At 28.3% G+C, this 18171-nt stretch overlaps 1 protein-coding gene across 1 annotated transcript; it reads right to left on the bottom strand.

The window, feature by feature from the left end:
• Positions 1 to 11474: 11474 nt before the first annotated feature.
• On the bottom strand, positions 11475 to 14932 carry LOC111880061 (cell division control protein 6 homolog B). The gene is made up of 16 exons (XM_023876472.3): positions 14569 to 14932; positions 14376 to 14478; positions 14047 to 14267; positions 13851 to 13925; positions 13662 to 13771; positions 13465 to 13571; positions 13326 to 13385; positions 13157 to 13230; positions 12989 to 13039; positions 12859 to 12908; positions 12688 to 12754; positions 12505 to 12594; positions 12327 to 12389; positions 12146 to 12241; positions 11942 to 12031; positions 11475 to 11831 (listed from the first exon to the last, which is right to left on the bottom strand). The coding sequence occupies exons 1-16, from the start codon at positions 14770 to 14772 to the stop codon at positions 11784 to 11786; spliced, it is 1509 nt and encodes a 502-aa protein (XP_023732240.1). The 5' UTR covers positions 14773 to 14932; the 3' UTR covers positions 11475 to 11783.
• Positions 14933 to 18171: the final 3239 nt, after the last annotated feature.

Genomic DNA, 18171 nt, shown 5'->3' with positions numbered 1-18171 from the left:
ATATATATATATATATATATATATATATATATATATATATATATATATATATGGTCATACCTAATTCTGTATCAAATTAGGATATACCTAATTTTGTATCAAATTAGGACATACCTAATTTTGTATAGAAAATGAATAATTAGGATATACCTAATTCTATATAAAATTACACAAATGGTTCATATGATTTTATTAAAATAACAAGTTTAGCACATACATAATTCTACATTAGCTTCCACTTAAAAAAAAACAAAAAAACAAAACAAAAAACTGTATTTTTAACTTACATTGTTTGTTGTGACCACGTAATTAAAAACTTTTATTTCCAATTAAAAAATAAAGATGATAAACTGTTTTTTGACTTGCAAGCATTATTAGTTGTCATTGGATGATATGAAATCGGCAACAATAAACATTCATAATTCACTTTAATTTAACTCATATATATATATATATATATATATATATATATATATATATATATATATATATATATATATATATATATATAATGGTCATACATAATTCTGTATCAAATTAGGATATACCTAATTTTGTATCAAATCAGGACATACCTAATTCTATATCAAATTATACAAATGGTCCATATAATTTTATTAAAATTACATGTTTAGCACATACGTAATTCTACATTAGCTTCCAATTAAAAGACAAAACTATATTTTTACCTTGGGTGGTTTGTTGTGACCACGTAATTAAAACTTTTATTTCCATTTACAAAATAAAGAAGATAAACTGTTTTTGGACTTGCAGGCGTTATTAGTGGTCATTGGATGATATGAAGTCGGCAAGAATAAACATTCATAATTCACTTTAATTTTAACCAATTTAATATATTAACTCTATCCAAACGATTAAATTTACTTTAGTGCATGTTAACCAAAATCCAAACGTATTAAATTTATAAATATTTATTGACTTTTTTAACAAAAACTATAGTAAATGAACAAAGTAACCGTCATCTTCCATAAAAGATATGCAATTAAAGTCTAACGTCGAAGTCAGCATATCTGGATGTTAGTAGAGGAGTGAAGTCCTTAGAATATAAGAAATTAAATATCATCCTACCATTTCCTCCTACTTATATTCCTACCCATGTGAAATAATGACAAGTGTCGTATTTGAATAATATGAATTATCATCATTATCATTATCATTATCATTATCATTATATACTTATAAAGCTTGCATTTTTTTTTCTTTCACCACATTCATTTGAAACTCTCATACATTTTTTCCTTTCACCACATTCGTTTGAAACTCTCATAACTTTTCAATTTATTTCTAATAATTATTATAAGTTGGTTGTATAATCATATATAAACTAAATTTCAATATTAAAAAATATATCTTCTGCTACTTAAAAAGTTTGTTTTTTAGCTTTTAACATATTATACTTAATTTATTAGGTCTAATATGTTGTATGTAAACCATTATCATTTTAAAGCTACAACTTTTGATCAATTTGTATAAAAAAAATTTAAATTGTTAATTTAAATATAACCTTACAGGATCAATTTAAATATAAAATTTAGTTCGACTTAAACAACCCAAAGAATATTTGATAAATAGTTAAAAGTGATAAATTGTAGTGTCTTTATAATAATGATTATAAATTTATTAATAAGGATAAATAAGTATCATACCTAAAGTGTAATAAAAAATAAACTAAATTTCAATATTAAAATATTATTTTTACTTCTACTTATAAAATTATGTCTTTAACTTTTAACATATTATACTTAATTTATTAGATTTAACATGTTGTAAAGATAATAAATATAAATCCTAAAGTGTAATCATATATAAACTCAATTTCAATATGAAAAGAATTTATTTTCTTCTACTGATAAAAAGGAAGTATTTTTTCTTTCACCACATTCATTTGAAACTCTCATATATTTTTCCTTTCACCACATTCATTTAAAATTCTCATGCCTTTTCAATTTCTTTCTAATAATGATTATAAGTTGGTTAATAAGATTAAATAAATATCAAACTTAAAGTGTAATCATATATAAACTAAATTTCAATATTAAAATAATATCTTTACTTATACTTATAAAGTTATGTTTTTGAAATTTTTACATATTATACTTAATTTATTAGTTTTAATATATTGTTGGATGTAAACCATTATCATTTTAAAGCTACAACTTTTGAACAATTTTTATAAAATATTTAAATTATAAACTTAAATATAACATTACAGGACCCATGTAAATATAAATTTTAGTTTAACTTAAACAACCCAAAATATTATTTTGTAAATAGTTAAAATTGATAAATTGTAGTGTCTTTCTAATAATGATTATACTTTGGTTAATAATGTTAAATAAATATCAAACCTAAAGTGTAATTATAAATAAACTAAATTTCAATATTAAAATAATATCTTTACTTCTACTTATAAAGTTATGTCTTTAACTTTTAACATATTATACTTAATTCATTAGATTTGACAAAATACTTAAACTGTTAATAAATATAATATTACAGTGTCAAGTTAAATATAAATTTTAGTTCCACTTAAAAACCCCCAATGAATATTTTGTGAATAGTTAAAAGTGATAAATTGTAGTGCTAAATGAAAAAAACTAAATTATAATATCAATTTAACTAAAATATTTCTTAAAGATATTTGTATAATCGTTAAAAGTTTTTAAATAAGTAGCTTAAAATAACTTACAATAACAATAGTTAAAAATAACTCTATATAAATGATTATATTGTTACCTTTATGAAACTCCAATTAATTTTTCCTTTCACCATATTCATATGAAGCTCCCATGACTTTTCAATTTTTTCTAATAATGATTATAAGTTGGTTAATAAGATTAAATAAATATCAAATCTAAAGTGTAATCATATATAAACTAAAGTTCAATATAAAAAGAATATCTTTACTTCTACTTATAAAGTTATGTTTTTTTTTAACTTTGTACATATTATACTTAATTTATTAGTTTTAATATATTGTTGGATATAAACCATTATCATTTTAAAGCTACAACTTTTAAACAATTTTTATAAAATATTTAAATTATAAAATTAAATATAACATTACAGGACCAACTTAAATATAAATTTTAGTTTAACTTAAACAACCCAAATAATATTTTGTAATTAGTTAAAAGTGATAAATTGTAGTGTCTTTTTAATAATGATTATAATTTGGTTAATAAGGTTAAATAAATATCAAACCTAAAGTGTAATCATAAATAAACTAAATTTCAATATTAAAGTAATATCTTTACTTCTACTTATAAGGTTATATATTTAACTTTTAACATATTATAGTCAATTTATTAGATTTAATATGTTGTTGTATGTAAACCATTATCAATTTAAAGCTACATATTTAACTTTGGAACAGTTTGGACAAAATACTTAAACTGTTAATTTAAATGTAATATTACAATGTCAAGTTAAATATAAATCTCAGTTCCACTTAAAAACCCAATGAATATTATGTGAATAGTTAAAAGTGATAAATTGTAGTGTAAATACAAAAACTAAATTATAATATCAATTTAACTAAAATATTTCCTAAAGATATTTGTATAATCGTTAAAAGTTTTTAAATAAGTAGCTTAAAATAACTTACAATAGCAATAGTTAAAAATAACTCTATATAAATGATTATATTATCACCTTTAAAATCAAAAAACAATGTCTTATGTTTTAAATAATTTAAATGATAGAAATTAAAACGTTAAAAAAATAATTTTTAAAAGTTAATTAACAATAACAAAAACTATAAATAACATTAAGCCATATATTATATTTAATCTTATTATTGAGTAACTAAGTTGTAGAAGTCATTCAAACGGTTGACATTATACAGTTATAATAGATGTATATATTATCATATAATTCAAAATAATCAATATATTATATTAATTTAGTATACGAATTATTATATCAAATTTAACAACAACATTATTGTTATATTTAAAAAAACCTATCTCATACATTTTTCCTTTCATCACATTCATTTGAAACTCTCATGACTTTTCAATTTCATTCTAATAATAATTATAAGTTGGTTAATAAGGTTAAATAAATATCAAACTTAAAGTGTAATTATATATATATATATATATATATATATATAATAAATTTTAATATTAAAATAATATCTTTACCGGTTTTAAACTGGTTTAGGTTTTTCAATGATCAATTTTTTAAAAAAGTGGTTTTCTCTGAATCGGTTCGTTTTTTTTTTTTGGAATTCAAATTTTATTAAAAATCGGGGTTTTTTTGTTTAAAAACCGGTTTGGTTCATTATTTTAATAAAATTTGGTAATAATTTTAGTCCTTGGAATAAAAATCCACATAATTCAAGTTTTGACTTGGTTTTAAACATTTAATCTATAATTTTTTTGCAAAGTTTTAATGTTTTCCCAAAACCATAACTTGTTCCTTGGTATACCAAAAGTCAAACATTCAAAATTAAAAACTCCAACCTAAAAGCGTTTAAATACTTCAAATTAATAAGATACCATGAAATACATGTAACTTAAAGTGTTTACACAATCTCATGAATCCCCCTCTCCAAAAAGACAAAAAATAATTAAAAGTTTTGACCTTTCTACATAAGATTTCCCATCTTTTAACTACTATAAAAATCTAGCATTTTATTTTCCATCTTCTATTGCCCCCTATAACAGATGTTGGAGTTGATTTTGGCTCTTCGTTATATTGTTGAAGGTAAAAGTAAATAATGATAACTGTCAACCTAAGCATACCTAAGCATAATGTTTCAATTCACATTTTAAAAGATCAACCTTGGGTAAATCGTTAATTTTAAATTTTAAAAATGATCAACAAAAAAGATACAAGAAAAGATGGTGAGCAACAGTCAAATAACTTATAAAAAATCAACTTCAAAATAAAGAATTGTAGCATAAAAGTGTTAATATGATGCATGTCGTATTTGACAACAATATCAAGATGAAAAGTGTTATTACAACCCTCTAAATGCACAAAGTCACAAAACTGTTGGATTAATGTCTAAGTCCATAACTATAATTGGTGATACTTGACCAAACCCGGCATAGTCCATTTGGGTTGCATGGCATCATGCATTTGGATAGACTATAATGAGAGAAATAACACTTAAGGTTTGTTAATATATTATAAATTCTAATATATTAATAAGGTTATTTAATTAGTATTGATCAAGAATTAATTTGGAATTAATTAAGTGATCAAAAGGAGACTAATTAAATATATGGGTTGATTGTGTAAATCATTCATTCTTATATATGTGGGCTTGTGATCCAAGATTCCTTATGTTGGACTAAGTCCATGGGGTGACCCATGGATACTCCATGGAGGTTAAAATCCATGGAGCATAAGGAATAGGTAAAGTTATGAGTTACATGGTGTAACCCTAATAGCCATCATATAAAAGAATCTCATGGCTCAAGAAATCGGCCACTATGTGTGAGAATGAAGGGATAGCCAATTTCATGAAGTATGTATGTTCTCTCAAGTTATTCCAAGTGTATTTGGTGTTGTGTGAACCATTTGAGGTGTCACACTTGGGGCACTAGGCACTCAAGCTTCATGAAGACAATCTACATCAAAGAGGTATGTAATTCTAACTTGATATATTCATTTGAATCAATGTTATTATGCTAGTTAGGATGAATACCTTGGAAAGTTCATATTCGCATGTATAATAGAGAAAACATAGATCCAAGGTATTTAGGGTTGCATGTTTAGAATGCTCAAAACCCAACAAAAACAACTAGCATCAAACAGCTGCATACTTCTATAGTTATTTGCTTCTTGGGCGTGTTTGGGAAAAGTAGTTGTTAGTTGGGAGGGGTTAGCGGGTAGCTGGTAGCGAGTAGCGGGTAGCATGTAGCGGGTAACTAGTAGCATGTAGTGGGTAGTTGGTAGCGGGAAGTTGTAGCTTTTATTTGTTATATGAGTGTTTAGCAAAAATAGTTGGAAGCTTTTGAAATATATAAAATTACATAAAAAGACAATTGATTAAAAAAAATAAATATATAAATATATTTTTAAGGGTAATTATGGAAATTGATTTCAAAAGCTCAGTAGCTTTTTGTTAAACGCTACATGAAGTAGCTTTTAGATTTGGAGCGTTTTTTTTTAAACTAAAAGATAAACACTCATACTGTTAAACGAAGTTTTTTGTTTAAACTAGAGCGTTTTGTCAAAAGCTAAAAGCTAGAAGCTCCCAAACGCTTCCAAAAGCTCCATGCCAAACACGCTCCTTTTTCTATTGGTATGAAATACCAGGTCTTTTAAAAATTGATGATAGTGTTGCCCAGATCCATGATAACAAATTAAATTAGCAATTTAAACAATGAGCAAATGAACAAAATTACATATCTAAACCCACAAATCAAATACCCTATTCACAAATTATAAAAACATAATAATAATAACAATTTAAATATTAAACAATCAAGACACCAAAACTCAAAACCAGATTGTCATTTAAAGAACAAAAATTACCAGCAAACCATCAAGAAGAAAAGGGAATTGAAAAAACAGGATTGGCTAAAAACATCCCAAGATTTATCCACACACCTATTATGTATATCTATCAATCAATATCACAAGATTGTCCAAATGTACCATATAACTAGAGTTAGTATGTTCATAATAACTTTGGATTAAATCTTTTAAGGTGTCTTTCACGGGTTAGAGACCCGTTTTGTAGCATAACATCACCATATAACCTTTTGTATCAACAAGTTTGGAAAAAAATGCCCTTCAAGGCGTGGGTTATGATCCACGATAATTCCAATTATTTGAAATTTTTAAGAAAATATGAGTATCAAAACAGGGTCGTATCTTAACATGGTCTAATACTTAAGAGCCATATCTAATAGAACCTCTTCGTTCTTGATCAGGTAACGAAACTCTAATCCCCTAACATGTACAAAAATGATATCATCACTCCCAACAATTGAAACCCTGAATGAGGTTAATTAAGAATAAAGTCTTCATGATTGGTGCCAAACTTGTCATTTCTTTCAAATCAGCTACATCCATTAATATATTTAGCATCTTTCGACCCTTTGATGGAATCAACAGATCTGAATGAGATTAATTATAATTAAGTTAAAACTACATACATGTATTGGACCATTTTAAGGAAGAAAAGAATTATCAGTTTTCATAAATGCAACAAATAAGGAAGAAAAGAATTATCAAACAGTCGGACGATTTTGAATATTCAAGAACTAAACAATAGATAAAGGGCAGATTTGGAAATTCACGTAGAAAAATAAGCGGGAATAGAAGCTTGAGGGAGGTTGAGCAATTGCTATGTGGCAATTGTGTACTCTTTTATTGGAATTTGAGATTTGAGAATGGGTACTAATATAGGGGTAGTCTGGTCAATGTACATATCAAGAACTCCATAATATTGCAACACAAGTTATTTTCATTCAAAATGAAATACCAAAAAACCTTCATTCTACTCGAACATGTCCTTATTCTAACATTGTTTTAGACAATATTATTAATAATGTGTTAATATTAGATCATGTTAGAGATTTAAAAAAAAAACAATATTGTATTATAAGACGTTGTATCTAAAAAGTTGCTCTTAGTTGCAACTAATCCATCAAATGTCTTGTATCATGGTAGAACCTAAATAGAATATTATATACTTCAATTTAAAACAATGTCTAAAAATCAGGATGAACCGGTTGGACAGTAACCCGGTGAAGATAACAGGTTTGTTTCTTATTTCTGATTCGGATTGAAATGGTCGTGTTTTTGAAAACCCAATTGAAACATGGACTGAAACCTCTACAAATATAGGTTAAGCCGGTGGGAGAAAACCATTTTCTTAGAATTGTTACTTTGTAAGAGTTTTGTTTATGATACGTACATTAGACAGTGTTTTTCTAATTACAGTGTGCTAAATTGCTATTTACATATTTTACATATTGTTGTTGTCCTTATATTTTAATAAACTCAATATTGTTGCTTGTATTTTAGAAGAAGTCATTCCCAGTTTTATTAATAACACTTCATTTTTTTGGTGTTTAGTATTTGAATATGTAGATCTTAGATCTAATACCTAAAAATAGAGCGTGAATGTTATTATTATTTTTAATACTTACATTTTCACTTTATACAAGGACTATTGATGTAAGTTACTGTGACGACATGACCTCTAAGACTAACCCTCTAGAAAGTACTATGATATATTAGAAAGTGTGATTATCCATTAAAAGTGTGAATCGATCAAAATCTATGTAACCAAAAAAACCACATGGTGACCTGAAATGGAAAAATCTTATGTATTACTTGGAGATCTTCTATATAAGAAAAGAATTAATACGATCAGATGAACTAATATAACAGATATATTTGACTATAAAAGATTGTAAAGGATAACATCTTTTACCACCAAAATTGGCATTTTTTACTTTTCCATTTAATTTTAGCAAGAGGCAAAACATATTTTGAGATATTAGACAAGAGTTGAACTATTAATTACCTTTAGTATTATCATATCATCACCTATTCGATTCCTTCAAACTGGGTTCTTCTATTCCTAATGAATATATCAATACACTTTTATTTCCTTGAGTAATACCACATACATGATAAATTTGATCTTAATATATTGTGATGTCAAAAGATAATGATAAATAAATCTTGACTATTTATGACTCCAGCGTCATGCAGATCTAGCTAATCAAATATATAAAAGAAGTAGAACCAAATTATCTAATTTTCAAAAGCAAAACCAACATGTATTAAAGCCAATATCAAGTTTTGTTTAAATATCACATCTTATTAACCATATATCAAAAGATAATAATGTACTTACATTTGAAGTCCAATTGATGTGAAGCATTTTTCAAATAGATATTTTATCAAACGGTTGACGTGCACACTAAAATTTAATCAAGAATAACATAAATAAATAAAAAATAAAATAAATAAAATAAAACATACAAAATTCTAGTAAATAGGAAACATTGAAATTTTGTGAATGGATAGATAGTCATATATTCATATGCGTTTTGATTATGAATATTAAAAATTTTAATCGACCAAAAGGAATAAAAAAACATTATGATTGATCAATTGAGGTTTTGAGAGATTATGGCAGCATACTTGGTCATATATATATATATATATATATATATATATATATATATATATATATATATATATATAATTTTGAGAAGAGAGGAGAGAGGAAAGGAATAAAGAGGTAGGTGGAAGATCATAGACATGTGCTCACATTGTCGTGTTGCTGTAGTGATGGTCGACATTAGTGAGGAAAGCGGATGGTGGTATCGTTGTGTTCCTGTGACAGACGGAAGGTCGGTGATAAGCTTAGGTGTAAACATCGGTGGTCAAAAACGCAAAGATGCAATTGTGACAGCAGCAAGCCCATATATCATTTGATTGAAAACATTAAATTTTGCAATTTTACAAATAAGGAGATGGGTAGAAAAAATATCAATGATGGTGAGCGGGGTTTTTGGAGGTGAAGCTAACCTAATATCAAATCATTTATGTCTTAGACTCTTCTGAATATCATCGATTCATGATTTATGTTTCTTTTGGCTTCGACTCTTCATATATCTTCCATTCATGATTCCTATTAAATTGGAATCGAAACTTGATAAGATTTAAAATTGAAACCCATAAGAGATTTGAATAAAAAAAAAAGAGTCAATCAATCAAAACCCTAAAAATCAGAAAACCATTTTAACAAACAAAATGTTTGAGTTAAAGAGAATATATCCATAGGGAGTTGATGGTGATAATAACACACACACTCACTTTGGTGAGGGAGGTGGATGAATTAGGTATTTACAATGTTATTGAAGAATAAAATAACAAAACGAAAATGAACAAAAATTGTTTGAATGATAGCAGCAACAGAAGGAGAATGTAAACAGATACAAGGGCTAATTCATGAAACCTAAATAATTAGGTAAAACTGAATCGGAAAACGTACCAAATTAACACCAATCTTTCTAATTATCATGAGAATCGCGATAATTTTGGAGCTGATTTCCTGGACTATAGTTAAGAAAGCAGCTGAATTAAAGAGTACAGAAGAAATGGACAGAGGGTATATAATATGTGAAGGGCATTTGCGGAAATTCACATTGAAAGACTAAGCGGGAAAATAAGCTTGGGGAGGCGAAACAATTGCCATGTGGCAAAAATGGTTATATTTATTATATTAGGGGATTTTGGACCCTTGCTTTTTAGAAAAATGACATTTCGAACTCTTGATTTTTTGAATAATATGACTTTTGATGATTTTACGATAAGTTTTTTTAACATATTGGCAATTTAAACTAGTATCAAGTGGGTTTTTTTTTTGGCAAATGACAGTTGACTGGTATACCATATAATAATCGTTATTCTAATAAATGAATAAGTTTATTCTCTTATTGACAGGTGTCATAATATTAGAAAATCAATATTAAAATATATGTCACCTATCATGCCATATGTCAAACTATTAATTTTCCATTTTAAAATTTTTATTATAATTACATTAAATTAATAATTGATTCTTTACAAATTTTAAATTTTAAATTTCACATTTTAATTACATTAAATTAATAACATTATAATAAAAAAAATAAAATAAAATTAATATATATTATAAGGTGATATAATTTCATTTATTTATTTAAATCAACGATTATAATTTTATATTACTAAAAAAATATCTCTTAATTAATAAGTTATTTAAAATACTTTATTTGAAATAATTGATTAATAATTTTAAGTTTTTACTATGAAAGTTTAATTAATTTTATAAACATGATTTTCGCAGGTTATAAACTAATTGTAAATAAAATAGAGGGACTAATATTTAAACCAAACTATTAAAAATATTTATACATTAAACAACATTCTGTTACATATAATTTAATTTTGTCGCTTTTCACTAGAATATTAAGTTATCAAATCAAGCTGAACTCAGCTAATTACACTGACTAATCGCTTCTATTAAAGATTAATTGCTATGAATAATAGAGAAACATAAATGCATGCATCTTTTGCTTTTAATAACTGTCATTTCGTGGTTTTTGAGTTGCATTTTATATTCTATAAAAATATAATTTATTTGAAAATCCCTTTATCAATATGTTCGTTAGGAAAACATAATAACCTGATAAATAATTTGTTATAATCAATGTCCTGTAAATCATGTTACACGTTAGCATTTAATTACAACCAAAACAAACGAGTAAAGACCCATTTAGAATTATAGAGATTTTATCATCAAACTATCAATTCAAGCTTGTGCACAAACTTGTAAAAATAAGCTTACTTTGTTATGTAATTTTTTTAGAACGTCGTTTTTTATGCAAATGATACCAACAAATGAATTCCAACACCTTTTAATGAAATACTTAAGTGCAGTTTTTGTGTCAAAATTATTGCATAACACCATCTTCAACCTCTTAATTGAAATCACAAAACTAATGAATTAAACAACATTATTTCATAAAAGTAAGAAAACAACAAATCGGTTTTCTAAAAAAACATCAAAACAGTATGCTAACGCTCTATGTCAATCCAACTGGTTTAGGCATAACATTACCTCAGAAAGAATTATAGACCAAATAAAAAAAAAAATTGTTTTCTGTAATGCTTTGCCTTTTGTATAACATCATGTATATATGTAATATAATATAATATAACAAGGAATAAATGTTAACATTTGGAAGTTGAGCTCCTGTTGTGTTGTTCCACGCATCCATCATTGGCGATTACAACCATTGATTGTTTTGAAGACAATTGTGAAAGAAACGGATCCCCTGAGAGTAACAACAAATTAATTAAATGATTATTAGTATAAATTATACATGAAAAAAAGTCAAAGTTTAGGAAGCTAAAGCTTGTTTTAGATTATTATTATTATTTGTACCTGTAATGCAAAAATAATGTCTGCTTCCTCTACTTGCAATGTGACTCTCTTTAATTTATCATCTCTAGATTGACCGAGTTTCAGAATTCCCTACAAAAAATAAAAATGATTTATGTAATTATATTAGAGATTATTAAAAAGAAAAAGATGTGTGCATTTAATTTAATAGTTAATAGTAGATAAGAAGTGAAGCGATGTGTTTACCTGATCACCTAGGACTCTACACATGCATGAAAGTTCCATTATTCCAACAGGTGGTATCAATGTTGACTTGCACACTTCTATATAAAACTTGTTCAGCTGTTGTATCAACCAAGTTAAAAACTTTTTATTAATAATTAGAAAAACATGTGTTGTGATTGAAGATAAAATATAATCAACATACCTCTCCTATTGTTGTATCCTTCTTTCCCTTTCGGAAAAGCTTCACAGCAGAACACAGTACAATCTATACCAAAAGAAAGGTTTTTAAAGTTAGAGATCAATAAAATACTACTAATTGAATAATATTTTTAATGGTGAAATAATAATAATAATAATAATAATATGGTAAGAAAGCAAACCTGTTGATGTTGGGGAAGGGATTGTATTGTGTCAACTATTGGTGATTTGTAAGCCCTTGATAAAGCAATAGCCATGTGATCAACCCTCACCTATAACAATATGAGAAATAAGTTATATCAAAGTCTTGTTAAATTTATTTAAGGACAAAATTAAAAAAAAAAAAAAAAAAAAAAAATGTTTACCATTGAGGACAGATTTGAGGTCGAAGTAGATTCTCTGAGCTCTATTTCTAGCCTCTCAATTGCACCTCTGAAAACCAAGGATAAGAGCGTCAGTTCCATCCAAATATATGAAACCTTGAGAGACTTTTGAAGCAATAAACAATTTTTATTTAAAATGGAGAATATGCCAACCTGCATATTCCAAGAGCTTTCCTCATATCTCCAGATGAAGCTGCAACTTTCTGCCAATCAATATTTAAATTGAGTCAAGTCTTATAAATTTTGACATTAAAATTAAAAGAAAAATATACAATTTACTCACTCTTGCACAAAGTTCCAGTGCTTGTGGCTGGAAAACAGTGTAAGGAAGTGCCTGATGAAACAAAACATTCATCAATATATAAACATTTTGCAGAAAATTGAGTAACTCAAAATAAAAAAAACAAAAGTAAAATCGTGAGTGCTAAAAAGATTAACAAAGAATATTTACCATTAACCGTTGTTTGAGAATCATGATGATCTGATCCATGGTGTATGCTCGAAAAGACAAAACCATCGGTTTGCCTAGAAGAAACAATTACAGAAAACATCCATTAATAAATTCCAAAATTTTGGCTAAATTCAATAAATAGCAACATAGTTTAGAGAATGTAACTCACAATTTAGAGATTGTAGTTTTGGAAGAAAACGGTATGCTAAGTCAATTGCATTAGCTATACCTGTAAAACAAGATCCAATATGAGAAACATTGATAAATCAAGAACACATTGAACTAAAAAACACCATGTCAAATCATACCTATCAATATAACTTTTGAAAAGGGTAATGTTGTTAGCATAAATAGATCATGGAGCACCACCCGATCCTTTGTAATCAAGTAATCCAATTCATCAGCAATAACCAACCTGTTAACAAAGCATTTATCAATAACTATTCACATTGCTATAATTGGATAGATTTTTCAAATGTAGCTAATAAAGGCATATGCATCTTACATCATTTTTGTGCCAGATGACTGTTGCTTTTGAGAATATAATTGCTGAATTTGTCTTAAGGGTGTAGAACGATTGTTGATCTTCTTATGTGGTTGACTCTTTCCAAGTATCTGCCAAATGCATTAGCTTGTAAGCACTAAGTTGGTTGCATATGAGCCGATTCATATCAATGTATTGATAAGTTTTTACCTTGTTGAAAATTTCTGAAGTAGTTGAGAGAGAGGTACAGTTTATGCCCAAAATTTCTGGGAATTGACCTCCTGTCTGGAAACAATACATGATTCCACTCGTTATAATCTTCATATTTTAGATGGTGTGAGTAATTATGTAAGTGCAATAGTTCCACTTGAATTACAAAACGAACAATCAGGCAAATGGAGATTACCTCTTTAGCCCAAATAGCCAGAGACTTCTTCACGTTTTCCATGGAAAGTGATTTTCCAGTCCCTGGGCACCCACAAACATACAAGCTCCCAGCCTTCTCTTGCTCAATGCTTTGTTTACAGAACTCCACTATCCGTTTCTGTTCATCCTCTCTGCATACGGGCACGGATGGAGCTGTGGATACATGTAAAGCCTCCTTCACCGCGCTTAATTGCTCAGAATCTACATAATAAAAGAGCTTAATTTAGAATATACGCACTAATGAGCACGAATTTCATAGATCTGATCACACGTTAGGTAATTCCACTATGAAAAGAAAATCGAGATAACCTGTTGGATTCCAGATCGGTTTATCGAGAAAACTATCCAACAACTTCTTCTTTGGGGATTTTCTCATTTTCGTGATATTATCAGTAGACGCCGCTTCATTCACCTGAAAATATTCCTTGTACACTTAATTTCATTCTAAAAATTTGGTATCAAGATATATCGAGTAACATATTAAGAAATTCCGAAAACTCACATCTGTTCGCCTTTTATTGGGACTATCATCGACGCATTGACGAGGAGATTTAGTTTTCAACGGAGAGCATGGCTTGGGTGGAGTACTGAAAACAGGATCGTCCGATAAACCTGAATTAGATCTCAACCGCCGTTTCTGAGGCGAAGATACGTCGGCGCCGACAATTGACATGGGCGACGATCTACCACCGGCGATTGATGGCATTTTCTGTTGTTTTACCGGGAAAGCAGGTCAAAGATGTCTAAGATTTGGTAGTGGTTGGGCATGAAAATGGAGGTAGCGGGAGAAGCAGAAATATAGTGATTGGAGAGGAAATGGTTTTAGCGGGAATCGCCATATCAGGTGGCAAGTGAAATTTTCCCGCCATCTCGGTCGCAAAAGAAAGAAAACCACGAATAAAGCCAAACAATCCCGCTTCTATATTCCACTTGGCTTGACAATAATAAATTAGCATTTTCCGATGATTTTTGGCCTTGTCTCAACTCTCAATATTGATTGCTGGATTATTTGTTGTTTCTATTTATATCAACTCTCGGTTGGGTGTTTATATTAACAAAAACATACTGAAATTGTATTAAATTATTAAATTGTCTTGCCATAAATTTAATGGTAATGTCAAAAACAGAACCAAGGATGAAAGACAAGTATAATCATAAATTATTTTGTTAAATGGGTGACCACAAACATTTTGGTAAATGTCATCTTTTGACATCTATTAATATTTGGTGCGATCACAATGAAAAGATAAAGATATGACGATAAGGAAGGTGTTATTTAAAACTTAATTTTAAATCATACTTGTTTTATTCTCTAATAACACATATTTACTACCAAAACAAATATGCCAAACAAAATAAATAAATGTAGACTTACTGAAATATTGTTAAAATTTTGTTCTAAATAATACAATGTGGGCACTACTAGCCCATTTTCTATATGTATGTATCATCCTTCAATTTTGTGGCATTCTCAATTAGGACATTCTCAATTAGGACATGTCAATTTTCGTTCTATTGGCAAAACTTTGCATTTACCAAAATGTTCATTAGATAAAATACATAAAATGTGGGATTTGTGTAGAATCAAAATTTTCATAACATCTTCATAAATCAGTTGAAAAATCTAATGAAATATTTGGCTTAATTCACTCTGATTTATGTGATTTTAAAGCAACACCTATAAGATGATGAAAGGATTATCATATTTCTTTTATTGATGATTGCAGCAAGTATTGTTATATTTATATGTTAAATACCAAGGATGAAGCCTTGAATTCTTTTAAGAGTTATAAGGTTGAAGTTGAAAATCAACTTGACAAAAAGATCAAAATTCTAAGGTCTGATCGAGGAGGAGAATATGAATTTAATGACTTTTCTAAAATTTGTTCTTTAAATGGTATTATACATCAAACAATTGCTCCATATACTCCTCAACTAAATGGAGTGGCAGAAAGAAATAATAGAACATTGAAAAACATGATTAATTCAATGTTGATTACTTCTTGAGTACCACATAATATGTGGGAAGAAGCATGTCTTGTAGCAAATTCAATATTTGATAGAATTACTCATAAAAATAGTGATAAATCACCCTCTTATTTGTGGAAAGGGAGATTACCCTCTTACAAATGATGAAATTATGGGGTTGTTTTGCTAAGGTACAAGTACCTCTTCACAGGTGGGCTAAACTTGGACCAAAAACCATAGATTGCATCTATCTTGGCCCTGTCATGAGTAGTGCAGCATATAGATTTTTTGTGTATAAATCACATGTTGATGATATCTATAATGAAACAATCATGGAATCAGTAGAGGCTGGATTCTTTGAAAATATTTTTCCTTTCAAGGACAAAGGGAAAGAGGTTATATGTTATAGGAAAAGACCTTTAGATGATGAAATGAATGAACCCATTCTTGACAAAAGTTTACATTCAAATGAAGAGATTTCTTCAAAGGTTCAAGAAGAGAACTTAGAACCTCGAAGAAGCAAACGGGGCAAAATAGCAAAAGATTTTAGACCTGATTACATGACATATGTAGTGAATCAAGAACCACAAACTTATAAGGATGTATGGATTCTTCTGGAGCTCCTTGTTGTAAAGAGGTAATCAAAAGTGATATTGATTCCATTGTGAAAAATAACACATGGAAATTGGTAGATTTGCCACCTGGGCAAAAACCAATTGGGCACGAATGGATATTCAAGAAAAAGTTTAGACCTGATGGTACCATTAAAACGTACAAAGCTCTTTTAATAGCTAAAGGGTATCGTCAAAAGGAAGGTTAAGACTTCTTTGATATCTACTCACATGTTACAAGAATTACTTCAATTCGTACATTAGTAGCAATTGCAGCCATTCACACATTGAAAATACACCAAATGGATGTGAAAACTGCTTTCTTGTATGGTGAACTAGACGAAGAGATTTATATGACTCTGACTGAAGGGTTTGTGGTTAAAGGTCAAGAAAACAAAGTTTGTAAGTTAGTTAGATCACTTTATAGACTAAAACAGGCTCCAAATCAATGGAATGATAAGTTTGACAACACATTAATATCTAATGGTTTTAGAATTAATGAATGCGATAAATGTGTTTATGTCAAACAATACAAGAATGCTTGTGTCATCATATGCTTGTATGTGGATGATATGATTATAATGGATACTAACTTAGATGTGATGAATCAAACCATGAAAATGCTACACTTCTCATTTTCCATGAAGGACTTGGGAGTAGTAGATGTGATTCTTGGTGTAAGAGTTCAAAGAAGACCAATTTGTTATACTCTTACTCAGTCTTATTATATTGAGAGTGTACTCAAGAAGTTCGTACATTATGATGACAAGCCGGTAGTCACCCTGTTTGATGCTTATAGTAACCTTAAGAAGAATAATGGTGATGATGTAGCTCAGTTAGAATATACTTAAGTTCTTGGTAGCTTAATGTATATTCTGAATTGTACTAGACCGGACTTGACGTATAGTGTAAGTAGATCGAGTCGTTACTCCCACAATCATGTGAAAGATAATTGGTATGCATTAGTGATAGTGCTTAGATATTTAAAGTATACAATGAATTATGGAATGCATTACACAAGGTATCCTCCTGTTATAGAAGGATATTGTGATGCAAATTGGATTTCCAATATTTAAGAGGCAAAATCCACAAGTGGATTTGTGTTCACTCCAGGTGGAGTTGCTATATCATGAAAATCATCTAAGCAAATTGTGAATGCTCGTTCTACAATGGAGGCAGAGTTTTTTTTGCTTTAGACAACATTATTGAAGAAGTTGAATGGCTTAAAAGCTTCTTATAAGGTATTCTTTTGTGGTCTTAACCTGTCAATGCCATTAATATTCACTATGATAGCATGCTTGCTCTCACAAGAGCACAACGTCAGATATATAATGGCAAGTCGAGACACATTAGGCGCATACACATTACCACAAGAGACTTGTTGAAGAATAGAATAATTTCCATTAGTTACATAAAGTCAAGGGAAAATATAGTTGATCCATTGACAAAAGGGCCTTAGTAGAGAGCAAGTTCTCTTCACATCGAGGGGAATGGGCTTAAAGCCAACACAATGAGTCACCACATGG

The sequence above is a fragment of the Lactuca sativa genome, chromosome 9 (genome assembly GCF_002870075.4).
Source record: "Lactuca sativa cultivar Salinas chromosome 9, Lsat_Salinas_v11, whole genome shotgun sequence".
Lineage (NCBI taxonomy): Eukaryota > Viridiplantae > Streptophyta > Magnoliopsida > Asterales > Asteraceae > Lactuca > Lactuca sativa.
This window is presented reverse-complemented; position numbering and strand designations above follow the sequence as displayed.